Source organism: Centropristis striata, chromosome 4 (genome assembly GCF_030273125.1).
Source record: "Centropristis striata isolate RG_2023a ecotype Rhode Island chromosome 4, C.striata_1.0, whole genome shotgun sequence".
Classification (NCBI taxonomy): domain Eukaryota; kingdom Metazoa; phylum Chordata; class Actinopteri; order Perciformes; family Serranidae; genus Centropristis; species Centropristis striata.
Genome location: NC_081520.1, coordinates 27,701,990 through 27,724,267, shown reverse-complemented (window position 1 = coordinate 27,724,267; position 22,278 = coordinate 27,701,990). Strand labels below are relative to the sequence as shown.

Below are 22,278 nucleotides of genomic sequence, written 5' to 3'. Positions count from 1 at the left end.
CGAGTAGGAGCGGCTGGGTGCTGTGGGGGCAATGCGGTGGCTAGGTTGTGGCTATGGGGCTGCAGGTCGGGGCGGGAAACGAAGTTGGATCCGGCTGGTGGTGGAGCTGTGGAGAAAAGGGTTTCATTATTGAGAGGATAAACAGCATGGTTAAATACATTTGGGTGATGGGGTAAGGTAGGGTAGGGAGGGGGAAAGGGGGGGAGGAAAATAAACACTCTGGCCTGCTATACTGGGAGCAACCGGTGGGGGTGGTTGAATGGGAAGATTGGGAATGAGAGAAGAGGGAAGGGTGCTGGGATGGAGGGATGCATGTGCTCGGGATGATTGTGTGGGTGGTAAAACGGAGAGAGAAAGGAGTGGCTGAATGGAGGCTGCTTGGAATTGATTTTGTCCTTCTGGGCTTGCTGTACGGGCTGGCGGGCGGAGCGATGTGACGCCGTTGGCGTTGCGCTGGGAAACCCGGAAGTGCTGTGGCGGCTTGGGATTGGATGCTTGTAGGTGGGGACGTAAACAGCTTGAAAAGTTTTGCCTTTCTGTCTAACTGGTGGAATGGGATGTTGCGTTCTGTGAGGGCTTTCTTTAGACTGGCTACGGTCCAGAGGGATATGTGGGGGGACGGGAGACGGTCGGAGTATGAGGACGACGGTCGTGGCTGCTGGCGTGCGAGCGGATGGATCCAGAGCGGGATGGAGGTGAACGCGAGGGGGAGGTGACGTCTCTCCGGCGTTGCAGGCGGGGTCTACCCCTGGAGCCTCTGGGAGGCGGAGAGCCGGCGGCTGCGGCGTGGCTGGGAGGCGAACGCCGCGGGCGCAGGGGAATGTGGACCCTTGACCGCGGGCGGCGATGCTGATACGACCTTATGATGGGTGATGGAGAGGATTCTTCTGCGGGAGTCGGCGGTATCGCGTCGAACTGCTCGCTGTCCAAAGGATGGATGGAAAGCTCCTGCTCCATGGTGAGGATAGGTGTTGTCGGCATTCGTCTGACTTGTCATATGGCGATATGGCAAATGGAGGCCAAGGGGAAGGGAACGGATGAGGCATGCTTAAGTGTGCTGGAGGCGTAAATTGGGTGTGATTAAGGTGTGGTCCCCGTTTCTGAACTTAGTTATAAAACTTCATTTGTCGATATAGTGTAGAAAGCCATTCATCCTTTGAATGCTCAAGGTCTCTAGTTTGTGGTTGTTAAGTGTCTTGAGGCTGTGATTATCTCTATGTGGTTCTAATACCTTGAAATTTGAACAAGCAGCCTTGTGATGTGGATCCAAGGTGAGTTGGTAAGGTGGCATAATTCAAACTAGGTAAACTGACCCAAACTCTCCCTGACTCACTCCTATGTCACTGCTTGAAAGGCATAATTTCTGCGTAGGGATACTCTGGCCCAAACAGAGTGCAACTCAATGGATAGATCCTGTTGTCATTTTAAATTTTCCAAACAGCAGTTCAGAATATCTGGCTTTATTGGAGACTCTGGGTTGTTTCCTTGATATCTGTACCTCATGTAGAGGTTTGTTACTGGACTTCTTGTTCATGGATTATCCATGTTTGATCATAATCAAATTTACACGTGAATGTCTTGAACACAGCTGTTAACCCATTAAGGCCTAAAGCGCCTGGAAAAAAATGCCTGGAAAAAAATGCCTGGAAAACCTATGGGCAATTTTCAAATGAGCCCCGAAAACCGAAAAGTTTTTCTGGAAATTCAACACCTACTAAATAATAGATTTTTCAGCCTCTGTAGCAGATAAAAATGAAATTCCAAAAGTATTTGAGAGCTTATACCCGTGGCTTTCATGAGAAGTTGAGTTTATTTATCCAAACCTTCAATAACGTTTTTTAAAAAATCAACAAACTCAGCAAATGTTACATTTGACTGAATAAAAAATCCTCTGCATAATACTAATACATGCTCATTAGCAAGATGCAAACATGATATGACCATTGGAAGAACAAGACATAGTTCTCATTAGCCTACTGTAATAAAAAGAAAAAAAAATCATAATAATAAATAATAATTGTTAGAGCCATTTATATGTATTGGGGTCATTTCCCGATTGCCGCAATAGGTGGCGTATTGAACAACAGCATGTGTGAATGCATAAGTAGAGGAAGAGGTAATAACTCCTCAGGTGTGTTGCTTACCGGGAGAAGCACACAGTTTTTGACCGTCCTTTAACTACCGGCTAACCTTTAAGCCCTTTTGTTTGTTTTATGCCAGTTACTTATGTAAATGTGTGTATAGCAAAGCTGTAGTGATACATGTAAATAAATACGTCTTAATCACAAGATCGCTGAGGTTTGAATGACTATAAGGAGCCGCCGCATGACGACGCGTCAATTACGTATCCCGGTACCAGCCCCTCATTGTGGCTTAGGTTTTGTTTGATCGAAATCAAGTCACAACAATAATAATAAATTTTATATATTGCACTTTTCAGGGTACTCAACGACGCATAACGTAATATAAGACATAAACAATCATGATTTCTTATATCATCATCACAATCAATTAGCCTATTATTATTAATAATATGAATATATTATTAATAATATTATTATTATTATCTCCAGATAGCCACAAATCTGTCTGTTCTTCGGTGAAAATATATAGTCTAAAAACATCTCTAAACTCATCCATAAATGCCGGTCGATTGGTTCCGAGGGTTCAAAGTCCGGATCAGCAATAAAATCATCGGCGCTGTTTTCATCAGATCGCTTCCGTCACTTACTTCTGAGCTCCTCCGCTATAGTCGTCTTCCTCCATGATTTCAAAGTTCTGGAAAAGTCCAATGTTGCATTGCGACATTCCCGCATGTATTCTGATCATGATTCTGATGCATTTCATTGGCCAAGAGACCGAAAATAGGTGGAAAAAAATACAAATACTACAAAATGTCATATCCGCTGTCCTGGCCTTAATGGTAGAGTGACGCAACAGCGCTCCCGGTTTTAAAGGTAGAAATGTGGCGTCAATGGGTTAACCAATCGCCGCCCTGCTGGACAGACCTGGTATATCCAAACAGTAATTTGTGTAAATTTGGGAATGTCTGTTTGAGGCCTCCAGGAGGTCTTGAACTTCCAAATCAAGAGGTTTATTTTCTGCACCCAATGGGAGCCTGGGGACATTGAATTAATGAATTGGTTGCAAAATTTTCAAGATTGTGATGTGTCAGATATTAGCTATTGTTAGCCGGTCAGTTGCCATGACACCTGCCCAGTTCTCTCCTGGTTCACCTAACCTTGTCTGTTGCTGCTGTCTTGGATACCAAGCATGTTCCTCATTATCTGAATTTGCTCTGTCATGTGCATATTAACATATATTTACAACCTTTTATGGTGAAAACAAGCATCCGCTTTTTCTTGTGTGATGTTGTGCCCATTTTATTTTCTATTTCATTTCCATTTTTTCTGTGGTGCAAGAAAAGCTCAATGACAAAAACAACTCCAGACTTAACTGTATTATGTAATGTTGATTCACAGAGGTCACAAACCTGCAAGTTGCTCTTTAACATTAGTTTACATTTTACGAAAGACAAGACTTTTACATAAGCTACGTATTTTAGACATTTTAAGTCCATACATCAAAGGGTTGAAGAGTGGTTGGCATGTAAGCCAGTATAATGACATAAAAATGCGCAACATATTGGGTGCACTGTTCATATTAAACCTGCTCTGAATTACTTCAAAGAAAGCCCCGAAGGAAAAGTTGAGCAGAGAAGCGAGGTGAGGTGTGCAGGTACTGACAGCTTTCTGTCTCGTCTGTTTGGAGCCAGAAAAACACACTTTGAGAATCTTTATATATGTGTACAGGATTACAGCTACAACACCACCTACTATGGTAATTGTGTAAATAATTCCATAGATGTTGTTCACTGTTGTGTCAAAACATGCCAGTTTGACAATATAATAATTGTCACAGCCCACTTTGTTAATGATGTTCCCACACAGCTGTAAAGAACCACTCAATGATATCATAACAGCAACTTCAATGAATGGAAATAACCATGTTAGAGCAATAAATATGACAACTTTTTTCAATGTCATACGTGTGTTATATTGCAGAGGAAAACAGATAGCAAGATATCTGTCATAAGACATGACGGCTAAGTTGCAAAACTCCATATTTGCATAACAGTAAACACAGAAGATCTGCAAGAAACAAAAAGAAGCAGAAACAGTGTGAGTGTCAGAGAGGATCTGAACCAGGAGAAATGGAAACACCCCTGTACTACCATACAGTTCATTTACAAACAGGCTGCACAGAAAAATGTACATAGGTTCATGTAAACTTCTGTTCACACAGATAACCACAATCAGCAAAAGGTTGGCACAAACAATAAAAATATATAAAAACATGATAATCATGAAAAATAAATACCTTAAATGCCCGGTGTCAAAATAGGCAGAAAGCGTGAAATATGAAACCTGTGTAGAGTTTATCATGATAATTACATAACATTACATCACATTGTCATTTGGCTGAGACTTTTGTCCAAAGCAAATTACATTAAGTGCATTCAACCTGATGGTACTAGCCTTAGACCACAGGAACCAAGTAAGTAGCCTACATAACTTTAAGAGCCATCTGTAATCACTGCACTGCACATCACTTAAACTCTGCACAGGATGAACTATGTTGACTGTACATTTTTACATTGTCACAAAGTGTTGAGTTTAAACTTATTTTGGACCAACAGCACCATTAACAATCAGTATTAATCTGCACAGTTAGGACAATACATTCAATAAAAGACAAATGTGAAATTATCTAAACTTTCTCTTCTACTATTAATGTTTGTATATGCTGAGGTTAGAATTTAAGATTTACTGTTCATGACAATGCTCACATTCATTTGTTGTCCAGATGGAGTCGAACTCTCGAGTCCCTCCTGAAACTCTGCTTCTGCTTCTTTAAAACTTTTCACGGCAGTGACTTCATTAACAGAAGACACGCTGATTAAGACTGGTTGCTATCTGATGTCAGTTGTAGAGGAAAACACTTTAAACTACCAAAAGGGAACAACTTTGAATCAAACATCAGTTGAAACAAAAATAACAGTTTTAGTTGCATTATATTATTCTATTGTAATTTGGTCAATCGATAAAACTGACTGAAAAAAAGGCCCTGTTTCATGTTTCACTGAATAGATGGTGTCATGGGGCCTGCAGGCCTTTCAGTGGCAGTTCTGGACCATTTCAAGTGATGGGGCAGGCTTGGGGTCCCAAGTATATACATACATCAAAGGTCTAAAAACACAATGATATGAGTATATGAAGTCCATCCCCATGCCCAATTTTTCTCATAACCTGTTGAAGCAATTTCTGGGTTTCAAAATGTAACCACTTTTGCCCCCTGATAATTGATCAAAATTGTCAAAACTCCTTCAAAATACCACATTAAGACACCAAGAACTTGAGGAACAAATTTGACAAATGCTGTGATTTGTTCCAATCTCTTCAGAAATTTTGAAGATTTCTGCAAGAAATGCACTTTTCTCCTATTGGATAAACTGGTGAGAAATGTTGTTATTGTCGATATAGTGTAGAAAGCCATTCATCCTTTGAATGCTCAAGGTCTCTAGTTTGTGGTTGTTAAGTGTCTTGAGGCTGTGATTATCTCTATGTGGTTCTAATGCCTTGAAATTTGAACAAGCAGCCTTGTGATGTGGATCCAAGGTGAGTTGGTAAGGTGATGTAATTCAAACTAGGTAAACTGACACAAACTCACCCTGACTCACTCCTATGTCACTGCTTGAAAGGCATCATTTCTGCGTAGGGATACTCTGGCCCAAACAGAGTGCAACTCAATGGATAGATCCTGTTGTCATTTTAAATTTTCCAAACAGCAGTTCAGAAATATCTGGCCTTGTTGGAGACTCTGGGTTGTTTCCTTGATATCTGAACCTCATGTAGAGGTTTGTTACTGGACTTCTTGTTCATGGATTATCCATGTCTGATCATAATCAAATTTACACGTGAATGTCTTGAACACAGCTGTTAACCAATCACCGCCCTGCTAGACAGACCTGCTATATCTAAACAGTAATTCGTGTAAATTTGGGAATGTCTGTTTGAGGCCTCCAGGAGGTCTTGAACTTCCAAATCAAGAGGCTTATTTTCTGCACCCAATGGGAGCCTGGGGACATTGGCCCTCATTTATCAAGCGAGCGTAGAAACGAGTGCAGATCTGAGTGTATATTTGTCTTACGACAGGGTTCACGTGGGATTGATCAAACGATCATATCTCTACAATCACAGCGTAAAAATGATCGGCTGTTGACAAATGTGGCGGCTCGAAACGAGTGCCATTTAAATACCACGCCCTAATATATACCTGATTCAGATGACTCGCCTTCAGAGTTTACGACACCGAAGGGCGCAATACGGCCAAAAAGAGGATCCCCCCCCAAAGTCAACTTTATTAGCAAAGTGCACCGTTACAATTAACAATAGGGGCAATATAGACATATTAAAGAAATACGCAGCGACAGAGGTTTATGAAATAAAAGTACTTATAGTTATAAACTCAAACAAGTTCAGTGAATATTTTACATTTGGAGCACGGACTTAAAAGTTTTCACAGCTTTTTGGTTGAAGGAGGTAAACAATGTTTTAAAGTAAGTTTTAATTCTAAAAGAAGAGGAATTTCTCAGAGGCAGAAAGTGAAACGCTGACGTCCAACAGCTGCAACACAACAAACTGGTTTTGTTTGGCTGCATAAAAAGTGAAAAAGAAGGAAATCAGTGGTGCTGTCAGCAGAGTAGCGGACCATTAAACTCCCGGCGAGGTTTGAGTAATTACCTGGTGATATATAAAGCCCAATAATCTATATAATATCCGAATATTGCTATTATTATGATGGAGATATATTATTCACCTCTTTACATTTACTAATAATGATGTCCTAGTCAGAGGAGCGTGTGGCAGCGCTGATTGGAAATGTTTCTATTCGGGCAGCACCGCTGGTGAAGGAGACGCTGACGCTCTGGAGTCGGAGCTGGATAACAGTAAACAGCAGAAGACAACAACATTTAACATCCTCGGCTAGTACACTGTTTAAAGAAATTTCACGATCGCAGGGTGTATTTATTTTTGGATGATGTTTAAATGATGAATTATGTAGTCCAAATATGTTTTGCTTTGTCACTATTCAAAATCAAAACACCACAGAGTTTTATCAGCTCCAGGCATCGATACAATAGTCTAAGATCAATTCTCCAACTCAGACGTGTGGACTTCACGCTGACTCAAATTTGCGTACACGAGCTGAGAGCAGACGAGAGATCTGATCGTACCCTCCGCTCATGTCCAAATTGATAAATGCCGAGGCTTGCGTAGAAATGATCTTACGCCCACTTTACGCTCACTTTCTGACGTGCGCTCGTTTGATAAATGAGGGCCACTGAATCCAAATTGGTCATGTTCAACACCTACATTGTGGAGAAACGCTCAGTCATAGTCTGAAGACCCTTAAAAGACAGCCTTAAGGCTAAAAAGGGAGTCTTTCCAGATTTGATTACTGTAAATCCCATTTGCCAAGACAACTGTCCAGTTCACACAACCTGATTTATCATCAACGGCCATTGCTTCGCCTAATCCTTGTCTGTTGCTGCTGTCTTGGAAACCAAGCATGTTCCTCAATGTCCGAATGTGTTCTGTCATGTGCTTATGCATATATATATATATATATATATTTACATATCTATCTATCTATCTATCTATCTATCTATCTATCTATCTATCTATCTATCTATCTATCTATCTATCTATATAGATATATAGATATATACCTATATATATTTACAACCTTTTATTGTGAAAACAAGCATCCACTTTTTCTTGTGTGATGTTGTGCTCATTTTATTTTCGATTTCATTTCCATTTTTCTGTGGTGCAAATAAAGCTCAATGACAAAAACAACTCTAGACATAACTGTATTCTGTAATGTTGATTCACAGAGGTCACAAACCTGCAAGTTGCTCTTTAACATTAGTTTACATTTTACGAAAGATAAGACTTTTACATAAGCTACGTATTTTAGACATTTTAAGTCCATACATCAAAGGGTTGAAGAGTGGTTGGCATGTAAACCAGTATAATGACATAAAAATGCGCAACATATTGGGTGCACTGTTCATATTAAACCTGCTCTGAATTATTTCAAAGAAAGCCCCGAAAGAAAAGTTGAGCAGAGAAGCGAGGTGAGGTGTGCAGGTACTGACAGCTTTCTGTCTCATCTGTTTGGAGCCAGAAAAACACACTTTGAAAATCTTTATATATGTGTACAGGATTACAGCTACAACACCACCTACTATGGCAATTGTGTAAAAAATTCCATAGATGTTGTTCACTGTTGTGTCAAAACATGCCAGTTTGACAATATAATAATTGTCACAGTACACTTTGTTAATGATGTTCCCACACAGCTGTAAAGAACCACTCAATGATATCAAAACAGCAACTTCAATGAATGGAAATAACCATGTTAGAGCAATAAGTATGACAACTTTTTTCAATGTCATACGTGTGTTATATTGCAGAGGAAAACAGATAGCAAGATATCTGTCATAAGACATGACGGCTAAATTACAAAATTCTATAAATCCGTAAGTATACAAACAGTAAATCTGCAGGAAACACAAAGAAACAGAAACAGTGTGAATATCAGAGAGGATCTGAACCAGAAGGAATGGAAACAAGCCTGCACTCCCATACAGTTCATTTACAAACATGCTGCACAGAAAAATGTACATAGGTTCATGTAAGCTTCTGTTCACACAGATAACCACAATCAGCAAAAGGTTGGCACAAACAATAAAAATATATAAAAACATGAGAATCATGAAATATAAATGCCTTAAATGCCCGGTGTCAAAATAGGCAGAAAGCGTGAAATATGAAACCTGTGTAGAGTTTGTCATGATCACTGCACATCACTAAAACTGGATGAATTATGTTGCACAGAATGAACTATGTTGACTGTACATTTTAATGTAAGTTTTTAGTGTCACAAAGTGTTGAGTTTAAACTTATTTTGGACCAACAGCACCATTAACAATTAGTATTAATCTGCGCAGTTACGACAATACATTCAATAAAAGACAAATGTGAAATGATCTAAACTTTCTCTTCTGCTATTATGGTTTGTATATGCTGAGATGAGAATTTAAGATTCACAGTTCATGACAATGCTTACATTCATCTGTTGTCTTGATGGAATCGAACGCTCGAGTCCCTCCTGAAACTCTGCTTCTGCTTCTTTAAAACTTTTCACAGCAGTGACTTCATTATGAGAGGACACGCTGATTAAGACTGGTTGCATTCTGATGTCTGTTGTGGAGGGAAACACTTTAAACTTCCAACAGGGAACAACTTTGAATCAAACATCAGTGAAAACAAAAATAACAGTTTTAGTTGCATTATATTATTCTTTTGTAATTTGCTCAATCGATAAAAGTGACTGAAAAAAAGGTCCTGTTTCATGTTTCACTGAATAGATGGTGTCATGGGGCCTGCAGGCCTTTCAGTGGCAGTTCTGGACCATTTCAAGTGACGGGGCAGGCTTGGGGTCCCAAGTATATACGTACATCAAAGGGCTAAAAACACAATAATATGAGTATATGAAGTCCATCCCCATGCCCAATTATGTCTCATAACCTGTTGAAGCAATTTCTGGGTTTCAAAATGTTACCACTTTTGCCCCCTGAGAATTGATCAAAACTCCTTCAAAATACCACATTAAGACACCAAGAACTTGAGGAACAAATTTGACAAATGCTGTGATTTGTTCCAATAACTTCAGACATTTTGAAGATTTCTGCAAGATTTGCACTTTTCTCCTATTGGATAAACTGCTGAGAAATGTTGTTATTGTCGATATAGTGTAGAAAGCCATTCATCCTTTGAATGCTCAAGGTCTCTAGTTTGTGGTTGTTAAGTGTCTTGAGGCTGTGATTATCTCTATGTGGTTCTAATGCCTCGAAATTTGAACAAGCAGCCTTGTGATGTGGATCCAAGGTGAGTTGGTAAGGTGGCGTATTTCAAACTAGGTAAACTGACACAAACTCACCCTGACTCACTCCTATGTCACTGCTTGAAAGGCATCATTTCTGCGTAGGGATACTCTGGCCCAAACAGAGTGCAACTCAATGGATAGATCCTTGTCATTTTAAATTTTCCAAACAGCAGTTCAGAAATATCTGGCCTTGTTGGAGACTCTGGGTTGTTTCCTTGATATCTGAACCTCATGTAGAGGTTTGTTACTGGACTTCTTGTTCATGGATTATCCATGTTTGATCATAATCAAATTTACACGTGAATGTCTTGAACACAGCTGTTAACCAATCACCGCCCTGCTGGACAGACCTGCTATATCCAAACAGTAATTTGTGTAAATTTGGGAATGTCTGTTTGAGGCCTCCAGGAGGTCTTGAACTTCCAAATCAAGAGGTTTATTTTCTGCACCCAATGGGAGCCTGGGGACATTGGCCCTCATTTATCAAGCGAGCGTAGAAACGAGCGCAGATCTGAGTGTATATTTCGTCTTACGACAGGGTTCACGTGGGATTTATCAAACGATCGTATCTCTACAATCACAGCGTAAAAATGATCGGCTGTTGATAAATGTGGCGGCTCGAAACGAGCGTCATTTAAATACCACGCCCTAATATATACCTGATTCAGATGACTAGCCTTCAGAGTTTACGATACCGAAGGGCGCAATACGGCCAAAAAGAGGACCCCCCCCCCAAAGTCGACTTTATTAGCAAAGTGCACCGTTACAATTAACAATAGGGGCAATATAGACATATTAAAGAAATACGCAGCGACAGAGATTTATGAAATAAAAGCACTTCTAGTTATAAACTCAAACAAGTTCAGTGAATATTTTACATTTGGAGCACGGACTTAAAAGTTTTCACAGCTTTTTGGTTGAAGGAGGTAAACAATGTTTTAAAGTAAGTTTTAATTCTAAAAGAAGAGGAATTTCTCAGAGGCAGAAAGTGAAACGCTGACATCCAACAGCTGCAACACAGCAAACTGGTTTTGTTTGGCAGCATAAAAAGTGAAAAAGAAGAAAATCAGTGGTGCTGTCAGCAGAGTAGCGGACTATTAAACTCCTGGCGAGGTTTGAGTAATTACATTGTGACATATAAAGCCCAATAATCTATATAATATCCGAATATTGCTATTATTATGATGGAGATATATTATTCACCTCTTTACATTTACTAATAATGATGTCCTAGTCAGAGGAGCGTGTGGCAGCGCTGATTGGAAATGTTTCTATTCGGGCAGCAAAGCTGGTGAAGGAGACGCTGACGCTCCGGTGTCGGAGCTGGATAACAGTAAACAGCAGAAGACAACAACATTTAATATCCTCGGCTAGTATTCTGTTTAAAGAATTTCACGATCGCAGGGTGTATTTATTTTTGGATGATGTTTAAATGATAAATTATGTAGTCTAAACATGTTTTGCTTTGTCACTATTCAAAATCAAAACACCACAGAGTTTTATCAGCTCCAGGCATCGATACAATAGTCTAAGATCAATTCTCCAACTCAGACGTGTGGACTTCACGCTGACTCAAATTTGCGTACACGAGCTGAGAGCAGACGAGAGATCTGATTGTACCCTCCGCTCACGTCCAAATTGATAAATGCCGAGGCTTGCGTAGAAATGATCTTACGCCCACTTTACGCTCACTTTCTGACGTGCGCTCGTTTTATAAATATATATATATATAGTATATATATATATATATATATATATTTACATATCTATCTATCTATCTATCTATCTATCTATCTATCTATATAGATATATAGATATATAGATATATACCTATATATATTTACAACCTTTTATTGTGAAAACAAGCATCCACTTTTTCTTGTGTGATGTTGTGCTCATTTTATTTTCGATTTCATTTCCATTTTTCTGTGGTGCAAATAAAGCTCAATGACAAAAACAACTCTAGACATAACTGTATTCTGTAATGTTGATTCACAGAGGTCACAAACCTGCAAGTTGCTCTTTAACATTAGTTTACATTTTACGAACGATAAGACTTTTACATAAGCTACGTATTTTAGACATTTTAAGTCCATACATCAAAGGGTTGAAGAGTGGTTGGCATGTAAGCCAGTATAATGACATACAAATTCGCAACATATTGGGTGCACTGTTCATATTAAACCTGCTCCGAATTACTTCAAAGAAAGCCCCGAAAGAAGAGTTGAGCAGAGAAGCGAGGTGAGGTGTGCAGGTACTGACAGCTTTCTGTCTCGTCTGTTTGGAGCCAGAAAAACACACTTTGAGAATCTTTATATATGTGTACAGGATTACAGCTACAACACCACCTACTATGGTAATTGTGTAAATAATTCCATAGATGTTGTTCACTGTTGTGTCAAAACATGCCAGTTTGACAATAAAATAATTGTCACAGGCAACTTTGTTAATGATGTTCCCACACAGCTGTAAAGAACCACTCAATGATATCAAAACAGCAACTTCAATGAATGGAAATAACCATGTTAGAGCAATAAGTATGGCAACTTTTTTCAATGTCATACGTGTGTTATATTGCAGAGGAAAACAGATAGCAAGATATCTGTCATAAGACATGACGGCTAAGTTACAAAACTCCATATTTGCATAACAGTAAACACAGAAGATCTGCAAAAAACAAAAAGAAGCAGAAACAGTGTGAATGTCAGAGAGGATCTGAACCAGAAGGAATGGAAACAAGCCTGTACTACCATACAGTTCATTTACAAACATGTTGCACAGAAAAATGTACATAGGTTCATGTAAGCTTCTGTTCACACAGATAACCACAATCAGCAAAAGGTTGGCACAGACAATCAAAATATATAAAAACATGACAATCATGAAAAATAAATACCTTAAATGCCCGGTGTCAAAATAGGCAGAAAGCGTGAAATATGAAACCTGTGTAGAGTTTGTCATGATCACTTCACATCACTAAAACTGGATGAATTATGTTGCACAGAATGAACTATGTTGACTGTACATTTTAATGTAAGTTTTTAGTGTCACAAAGTGTTGAGTTTAAACTTATTTTGGACCAACAGCACCATTAACAAACTTTTTAACGTTTTAATCTGCACAGTTAGGACAATACATCTAATAAAAAACAAATTTTACAATTAAACTAAACTTCTTTTCTACTATTGAAAGTTTGTGTAATGCTGAGATGAGAATTTAAGATTCACAGTTCATGACAATGCTTACATTCATCTGTTGTCCAGATGGAGTCGAACTCTTGAGTCCCTCCTGAAACTCTGCTTCTGCTTCTTTAAAACTTTTCACAACTACCTACAGGGAACAACTTTGAATATTTTTTTCAGTTGAAGAGTGAAAAGTGTATATAAGTGCTGAGAACATTATCATGGAATTATATGAAGGCCATTCAGATGCTCAATTATGCCTCATATGTTGTTGCAGCAATGTTTGTGTTGATGAACAACTGATGACAACTGAATGACCACTGGAGAATTTATATAAAATTGGTTAAAAAAAATCCTTCCAGAATACAACATGCAGACACCACGACCTTGAGGAACACCATACATAAACCCAAGAAGCTAGTATGCATGGTTGGTACGAACACATTCATTAAGTCATTGTTTCATTTCTCCATTTGAATTGGAGCCTGTTACATCTTTTTTAAATAAAGTGATGCCAACTAGGATGTATTTAGGGAGGACAAGTCTTTGTCTTTTTGGGGCATATCCTGAAACAACAACATGGATCTACCTTCCTGTGGACCCTAACCCACTAACTGAAATAAGACCTAAAACATGTTCATGAAATGGAAATAAACGCATGAAATCCAAGCTGGCTGACTTCCTATCGGGAAAAATAATTCAAAACTATTTCAAATGTTCACGAATATGAGAGGAATAATCCCAACAAATTTTGTAAATTTGTATCCCTTTGATGTTCAGATCATGTTGTATGCTAATTTTCATATGTATTCGAGCATCCTAAGCCCCTCAATGAATGAGATCTTTCAACAGAATAATAATAATAATTTTCTCCACAGAAACAACAGGTTCCCCACACTTTTAGTTAAGCCTCTCAATCCCGGGCCCAAAAAATAAACAAAAACAATGATAGTGTCCTGGAGTGCATTGAAAAAGGCTTTTATCACATTGTCTATGGACTCTCTATGTAAGACAATTCAAGAATTAAAAAGCAACATTAAAGTTCAGAAGAAATTCACTTTACAGTTGTTTTCCTGAGCTATGATTCTAAGTTTATTCCCCTCTACGTTAGAATTGAGTAATTGGGTCCTTTGACATTGAGCTCAGCTGCTGCTGTGGGCGTCCTCTAACCTGAAGAGGTTAAAAGCAGCTGAAATCTGAGTTCAGTAAGTGTGAGCTGACTGCACTCTGCACTCACACAAATCTGAATCTTATATGGACTTTAATGAAAGTTTTGTGAAATTACACGAAATGTGCTGTACTATTTCGGTGAGGAATATCATGAATATATCATATTTCACACTCAGTGCATACTTTAACATAGGGGCTTTTAGATATGTGTTTTTCATGATCACTATGTGTCTTTATGTTATAATTGTTGGTGCCAACCTTTTGCTGATTGTGGTTATCTGTGTGAACAGAAGCTTACATGAACCTATGTACATTTTTCTGTGCAGCCTGTTTGTAAATGAACTGTATGGTAGTACAGGCTTGTTTCCATTCCTTCTGGTTCAGATCCTCTCTGACACTCACACTGTTTCTGCTCCTTTTTGTTACCTGCAGATTTTCTGGTTGTACTCCTATGCATGTATAGAATTTAATAACTTAGCCGTCATGTCTTATGACAGATATCTCGCTATCTGTTATCCTCTACAATATAACAAGCGTATGACATTTCACAAAGTCGCAGTGCTTATCATTGTCATATGGTTATATTGTTCTGTTTTATGTTTTATTCCAATAACCCTGAGTGTTCCTTTGCAGCTGTGTGGGAACATCATTAACAAAGTGTACTGTGACAACTTCTTTATTGTTAAACTTGCATGTTCTGACACAACAGTCAATAGCATTTATGGACTCATTGCTACTTCCCTTGTAGTCTTTGGTCCTGTATCTTTAATCGTTTACACTTATTTAAAGATTCTTCAAGTGTGTTTTTCTGGCTCAAAACAGACGAGACAGAAAGCTGTCAGTACCTGCACACCTCACCTCGCTTCTCTGCTCAACTTTTCCTTTGGGGCTTTATTTGAAATTATACAGAGCAGGTTTAATATGAACAGTGTGCACATCATTCTGCGCATTTTGTTATCCTTGTACTTTCTCACATTCACGCCGTTCTTCAATCCTGTAATGTACGGTCTGAAACTGTCCAAAATCCGTATCACATGTAAAAGTCTGATTTCAGTGCGTCGTCAACATTAACATTAGAATTTACATTTACGCAGTTCATGATAATAGTAACATCTATCTAACAGATCTGCCTGCTTTCCTTTATCTAACCCAACCTGTAGTGTTTTAATGGAGAACTGTGCATTGTGTTATTCATTAAAAAAAAAAAAGTACTTGCTAACAGTTTGGTTTCAATCTCTTTTGCTTTGATAACACAGAGACATTTTGACTTTTCAGAAAGTAGAGTGCACCATATTGTGACAGATTAAGAAGCCGAATGTGTGTAAAAGAGGAGAAATGAAAACACACTGAGTGAGTGATTTCAGAAAATAATACCAGGTGAATAATAACTGAAATGAAAAATTATAACTGTATACACTCCTGAACAAAATGTTAAGACCGGGGGAAAAATTCTAAGTATTCTCACTTTGTGTTGGTAGAACATAACCAGGTTGTAATTAGAGCTTTGAAATGCAAAAAGAATAAACAGGAGCACAAGACCAAAATAAATTGTCAATTTATTGAAAACTGCACTTAAACTCAAATTGTCATGAAACAGGCAGGCTTATTATATTAAAATCTTAATATTTTGCTGACACTGACAGGGGTAAAAACTATTAGAAATGTAATCAATCATTGTTAGAAGATGGACATTTCATTATTAAAACAAAACAATTCATTTCAGATTTTTTCTTTTAACAATGGCTCAGCAAATCCACACATTGTATGGGATGCATTCAAATGCATTTCCTCCATCATTGAAATTAATCTGATAAAACGCGCTGATCATTTTTTGTAACTTTTTGTAACAGGCTTGAGCATTCATGTAGGAGAAATATAAGATATTACCTACATTAACTGATATGTTTTTGTAACTTGGATCCTGTATTCATAGTGTTTAATTTGGAAAATGTTCATATTGAATACATTGAAATATTGACAGAAATTATTTATTTCAACAAGCATAGGCTTTTCATCTTTTTTCAGCATTCAAATTGTATGATATTTTTGTCAGCATGTGAGTAATATAAAAGCCTGATTAATGTTTAAATTCCTTGTTAAAATGCAAAACTGCACTCATTCAGTAATCTCTGATAAATCTGGTGCACACCTTTTTATTCTTATGAATGAGCATACTGAAGTACATTGCTCTGTGTGACATTTTGCAAACATTCAAGTCAAGACAATGTAATTCACATAGCACCAAATAACAATACAAGTTATTCAGGCATTCAGGGCTGTGTGGTTTGACTTACTGAGAAAAAAAACACCAGTTAAAAAACCACCCTCGCGCGCGAACGGAAAAAAGTCTGCGCACGCAAAGTGCGTTTTTCTCCTCGCAGGCTACAATATAGCTCTAGGGAGCAGAGATGCGGGATACAAAATAGCTCGCAAACGCTCGAAAAAACAATATGCGGATGTTTGATTGGGCGCGGGTCTCATTACAAGTGCGTGATTTATGTCACAGTCCAATCCCATAGTTTACTTTCTTTCTTGTTGACATGAATTAAACATGTGTATTCCTATGAGCTTCTGTGGATGTCCATTCTCTGAAAAAGATTTAAAGTGTTGGACGCAGAGTTTCAGCTCAGTTGGGAGGGCTTCAATATGACTCCAGTAGGATGATCGGTGCATGTTCAGATTCACTTGTGAAAAATGTTGTTCTCTCTGACCAAATTATTATTTTCATTTTGAGAAGGAAATTCACCATTTGGGGCTGTATTTTACAGTTGTGTCATTGATAATGAACATGTTGACTGTTACCACCCTGACTTGTGGTTTTGTTTATTTCAGCTGTGCCAAAATTTCAAGTTTAAACCAGTTTTGAACAGATCAATGAGAGAATCTATTAATTGCTGTGGTAATCCAAAAGAGACATCATGGTGAACTCTACACATGTTTTATATTTCACACTTCAGGCCTATTTTCACACCGGATTTTTTAGATACCTATATTTCATGGTTATTATGTCCTTAGAACTTTTAATTATTTGTGCCAACCTTTTGCTGATTGTGGTTATCTGTGGGAACAGAAGCTTACATGAACCTATGTACATTTTTCTGTGCAGCATGTTTGTAAATGAACTGTATGGTAGTACAGGGTTGTTTCCATTCCTTCTGGTTCAGATCCTCTCTGACATTCACACTGTTTCTGCTGCGTTTTGTTTCCTGCAGACTTTTATTTTGTGCTCTTGTGGAGGTGTGGAATATTTAAACTTAGCCATCATGTCTTATGACAGATATCTTGCTATCTGTTATCCTCTACAATATAACCAGCGTATGACACGTAACAAGATTGCCATACTCATTAGTGTATCATGGCTGTACCCTATCCTTATCTGTCTTGTGATGTTATGTTTTACTTCCTCTTTGCAGCTGTGTGGGAACATCATTGACAAAGTTTACTGTATCAACTATTCTGTCGTCAAGCTGGCCTGCTCGGAGGCACATGTGGTCAATATATATGGGCTCATTGCATCTTTTGGGACAATCGGCACTGCTATAGTTTTAATCTTTTACTCTTACATCAGGATTCTTAAAGTGTGTTTTTCTGGAACCAAACAGACGAGACAGAAAGCTGTCAGTACCTGCACACCTCACCTCGCCTCCATCTTGAATTTCACTTTTGGAGCAAGCTTTGAAATGATACAGAACAGGTTCAACATGAACAGTGTACCCAATATGTTGCAAATATTTTTATCCCTTTACTGGCTGACATGTCCTCCACTCTTCAATCCTGTAATGTACGGTCTGAACCTGTCCAAAATCCGCGTCACATGTAAAAGTCTGATTTCAAACGTGCTTCGTTAATATTAACAATTTACCAGATTGGCCTATTTCCTTTAATTGAACCAGATTTGTAGCGTTTTAATGTAAAACTGTGCAGTGTGATATCAATTTAAAAAATAAAGTACATGTACTACATGTTTTCAATCTGTTTTTCAAAACTCAGTGAAATGCAGCCCACATCAGGATGAGCCTGTCGAAAACAGTGGTGTGCACATTGTTGTGACATAAGAGATGAGCTGAATGTATTTAAAAAAAAACGGAAATGAAGAAATATTTTTAATGTTGTAACAAACATAAAAGTTCACAGTATAAAGAATATGTAGAATGTGCAGTGATAATAATACAGAAATGTGCCTTAATGTCACACGTGTGTCTATAGGGCAGGATAATAGTCAGTGACTTATGGTGTGGAAGTGAACTATTGACTTGATGAATTTCTTTAGCAAATGTTCAGCTCCCACTGGAGGTCCTGGGTCCACAGTGTAGACTAGGGAATCACAGAGGGTGTTGGGGCATGTGAGGCTTGGGTCTTTCTTAAACCATCTTCACGATCTTTTTGAATGTTGACCACCAAGTTGTTCTTTCAGCTCCAGGTCACCAGATGTGGTCAGTCTCACACCTGAAATTAGACTCATCTCAAGAGAGATGATCCCGATAGAGGAAGTGTCATACACAAACCTTAAAAGCCTGACAGATCATGGTCCAACAGTTTTTGTAGAGGGATACAAGCAGAGGGGAAAAGATGCTGTGACCACAATCCATGTTGAAGATGACAGTAATAGTAGTGATAAAAAAGTACAGCATAAGCACAGTAGCAGACACAGCAACAATCCTAGCCCAACTGTGACCCTTGTTGATGATGATAGTAGTAGTGGGTGACTAGCAAACAGTCTGGGCCCAACATATAGTCTACACTGATGGTGATAGTAGTAGTGGTCTACGATGATTGTGATAGTGGTCTATGTTGATGGTGATTGTAGTAGTGTCCTATGGTAATGGAGATAGAAGTAGTGGTTCTTGGGAATGGTGACAGTAGAGGTGACCTGTGGTGATGATGTTAGCAGTGGTTGATCATGATAGTGATAATAGTAGTGGTCTGTGGTGATGGTGATAGTAGTAACGGTCTGTGAAGATGGTAATAGTTATAGTGGTCTGTGGTGATAGCAGTAACGGTCTGTGGTGATGGTGATACTAGTAGTGGTCTGTGGTAGTGATGACGATAGTAGTAGCAGTCTGTGGTGATGATGACAAGAGTACTAGTGGTCTGTGGTGATGGTGATAGTAGCAGTTTGCAGTGATAGTGATAGTAATAATGGCCTGTGGTGATGATGATAGTAACGTCTGTGGCGATGGTGATAATCGTGGTTTACAGTGTTGTCGATAGTAGTAGTGGTCTATGTGATGATGTTAGTGGTGTGCTGTCATGATTGTTATGGTCTGTGGTGATGGTGATAGAAGTGGTCTGTGGTGATTGTGATAATATTTCAGAACCTCTTTATTGTCATTGTACAGTGTAGTACAACGGAATAAGCTATCATCCCATCCAAAACATATAAAACACACACAAACAATATGACAGAGGTGAACAGGACAGGAAGACAGGGATGATGAGGAGGAAAAAACAGCAAAAAAACCCCTCAGCAACATAAGCATAATACACTCCACAAACATGAACAGACTTATGACATGCCACAGGGGAGGGGGGGCCAGCATAGCCAGGCAGCCTTCTGGACCTTCTCAAAAGCGGTGAAGGCAGCCCTGTGAGTCCAGGGCGCTCGTCTGCATGAGCACAAGGAACACCTGTCCACCATCAAACAAGGACTGCGGGTCCTCACTGAGCAACAGGGGAATTTCCAGGATCTCTGTCACTGACCAAGTAAATCTCCTGACAAGTCAACTTAATCTTCTCATTAACCACCTTAAGGCTGATCCCTCGGCATCACCCCCTGCCAGGACACATACACCTGCTGCTGAAAACACTGCTGCTTAGGGCCATGCCCGACCCCCGTCTACTGGACTTCGGCTGGCTGCCCCAGATAAGTTTTCCGGAGACTCGGGAGACTGTAGGCCATTTTTGGTGCTTTGTGACTTGCATTTTAAACACAACCCGGCTGCATTTGTGTCCGATCAGGCTTAAATAGCTTTTATTATGTCCCATTTGACGGGGAGCAGCAGCATGGGCCATTGCAGAATGGTCCAGAGACTAAATTGTTTGCCAAACACTCTCCAGGTTCACCGACACCATGAGCCGGGTTTTTGATCACTCCTCCCCAGGTAGGGAGGCGTCATGCAAATTAAACAGCACAACCGGCAAGTCACAGGTTATGCCATTGAATTCAGGACTTTAGCAGCAGAAAGTTGGTGGAACACTCCTGCGTTAATTGATGCCTTAATGAATGCACTCACAGACTCTATCAAAGACCAGTTGGCACCCCTAGAACTTCCCACCGATCTGGACATGATAATCTCCATGGCCACTCGCATAGACAACCGTCTTCAAGAGAGCCGCAGAGAGCTACTGCGCACTTCTGCTCCTTTTCCCAGGACTGTCTGGACATCAAAGCCCCAGCCTCAACCTTCTCTGGAGAGACCAGCGGTCGCCAAAATTCTCCATTTAGGGCTGTGTTTTAAAGTTGTGCCTGTGATAATGAACATTTTGAATGTTACTAATCTTGAGTTTTTGTGTGCTTGATCCGCTGTACATTTTGCCAAAATGCAAGTTTAAAACTAGTTGAATTTTTACAGATTTGTAAAATAGTGCAATTATTGCTGTGATGATCCTGCTGTGAATAGACATGATGAATCCTTCACAGGTTTTGTATTTCACACTTAAAGCATACTTTGACACGCTTTTATCCAAAGCAACATACAAATGAGAGTAATACAAGACAAGCAAGGATGAAGTCAAGAAACATAGCAAGAGTAAGTGCCATAAAACTTTGTCCCAAAAATTTTGAGCCTTGTCTCTGTGCTTTCTGTACTTTACATGTATACAATTGTTCTGTATTTTGGCATTTGAAATCTAAACATGAGGGGACTCAAAAGTGAATGTACGATGAGAAAATACAGAGACAGAATATTACTGCATACTATTTCCATTCATTCATTATTCTGAACCGCTTATCCGCACTCGGGTTGCTGGGGGCTAGAGCCAATCGACATTGTGCGAGAGGCAGGGTACACCCTGGACAGACAGACTATCACAAGGCAGACACATAGAGACAGACAGTCACACTCTCGTTCACACCTACAGGCAATTTAGAGTCACTAGTTAAACCTAAGTGCATGTTATTGGACAGTGGGAGGAAGCCAGAGAACCCGTTGAGAACCCACGCTAACACGGATGAAAATGCAAATTTCACACGGCCGAAGGCCAGAGTCAAATCAGCGATCCTCTTGCTGTGATGCAAGAATGTTAACTACTACACCACTGTGTAGTCTGCATACTATTTATTGTTTATTATTTCTTTAGTTTCTTTAAAAACTTTGATTACAAGTAGGTGTAGTGCTCGTTTTAATAACTTAGGTGAAATAATTTCTAACTGGATTCATGACTACTGGGATGAATGTGAATATATAATACATTACATATTATCAGCAACATAAACACTGTCACATCTTCACATTCAGTTTTGTTTTATTCTGCAAGTTTCAAAGCAAGATTCAAGATGGCAAATAATTTACTGACACTTTCATCTACATTTGATCTCAACCAGCCAACCTTTTATGGCAGAGGACATGTTTATGTGTTCCGAATTTTTGACATTTGCAATCCAAACATAACAGGATTCAAAAGTGGCTGTATGATGAGAAAATATAGAGACAGAATAATACACAGCACAGTGGGTACACTGCTCATATCTACTTTTTTGCTGTCATCTAAAAATGAACAATGTTTTCAAAACACAAGTTTCACTAAAAGTTGACATAACGTACTCTGTGCATACCTGTCAAGATTTTTTCCACTATTACTATTGAAAAAAATATTCAGGTTTTATTACCTTTTTTGCTCTTGATATGAGGCCTGCATTTGAATATTTCACTAAAACTGACCAATAATAATGAAAAAATATGAAAATTAT

General features: G+C 38.9%; 2 protein-coding genes and 3 pseudogenes across 2 annotated transcripts; 2 read left to right on the top strand and 3 right to left on the bottom strand.

Moving 5' to 3' along the window:
* Window positions 1–3,570: 3,570 nt before the first annotated feature.
* Window positions 3,571–4,358, bottom strand: LOC131970699 (olfactory receptor 6E1-like; annotated as a pseudogene).
* A 3,690-nt stretch (window positions 4,359–8,048) lies between these two features.
* On the bottom strand, window positions 8,049–8,836 carry LOC131970698 (olfactory receptor 6E1-like; annotated as a pseudogene).
* A 3,267-nt stretch (window positions 8,837–12,103) lies between these two features.
* On the bottom strand, window positions 12,104–12,891 carry LOC131970697 (olfactory receptor 6E1-like). The gene is given in 2 exon segments (XM_059332125.1): window positions 12,104–12,163; window positions 12,166–12,891. Coding segments are annotated over 2 exon segments (786 nt in total).
* A 1,631-nt stretch (window positions 12,892–14,522) lies between these two features.
* LOC131970696 (olfactory receptor 2A14-like) lies at window positions 14,523–15,440 on the top strand. Its single transcript, XM_059332122.1, has one exon. The coding sequence runs from the start codon at window positions 14,586–14,588 to the stop codon at window positions 15,438–15,440; it is 855 nt and encodes a 284-aa protein (XP_059188105.1). The 5' UTR covers window positions 14,523–14,585.
* A 1,934-nt stretch (window positions 15,441–17,374) lies between these two features.
* Window positions 17,375–18,189, top strand: LOC131969491 (olfactory receptor 10A6-like; annotated as a pseudogene).
* The last annotated feature ends 4,089 nt before the right edge of the window (window positions 18,190–22,278 follow it).

Coding starts and splice junctions, on each gene's coding strand:
- LOC131970696 (XM_059332122.1), top strand. CDS start 14,586: ATGATCACTATGTGTCTTTATGTTATAATTGTTGGTGCCAACCTTTTG.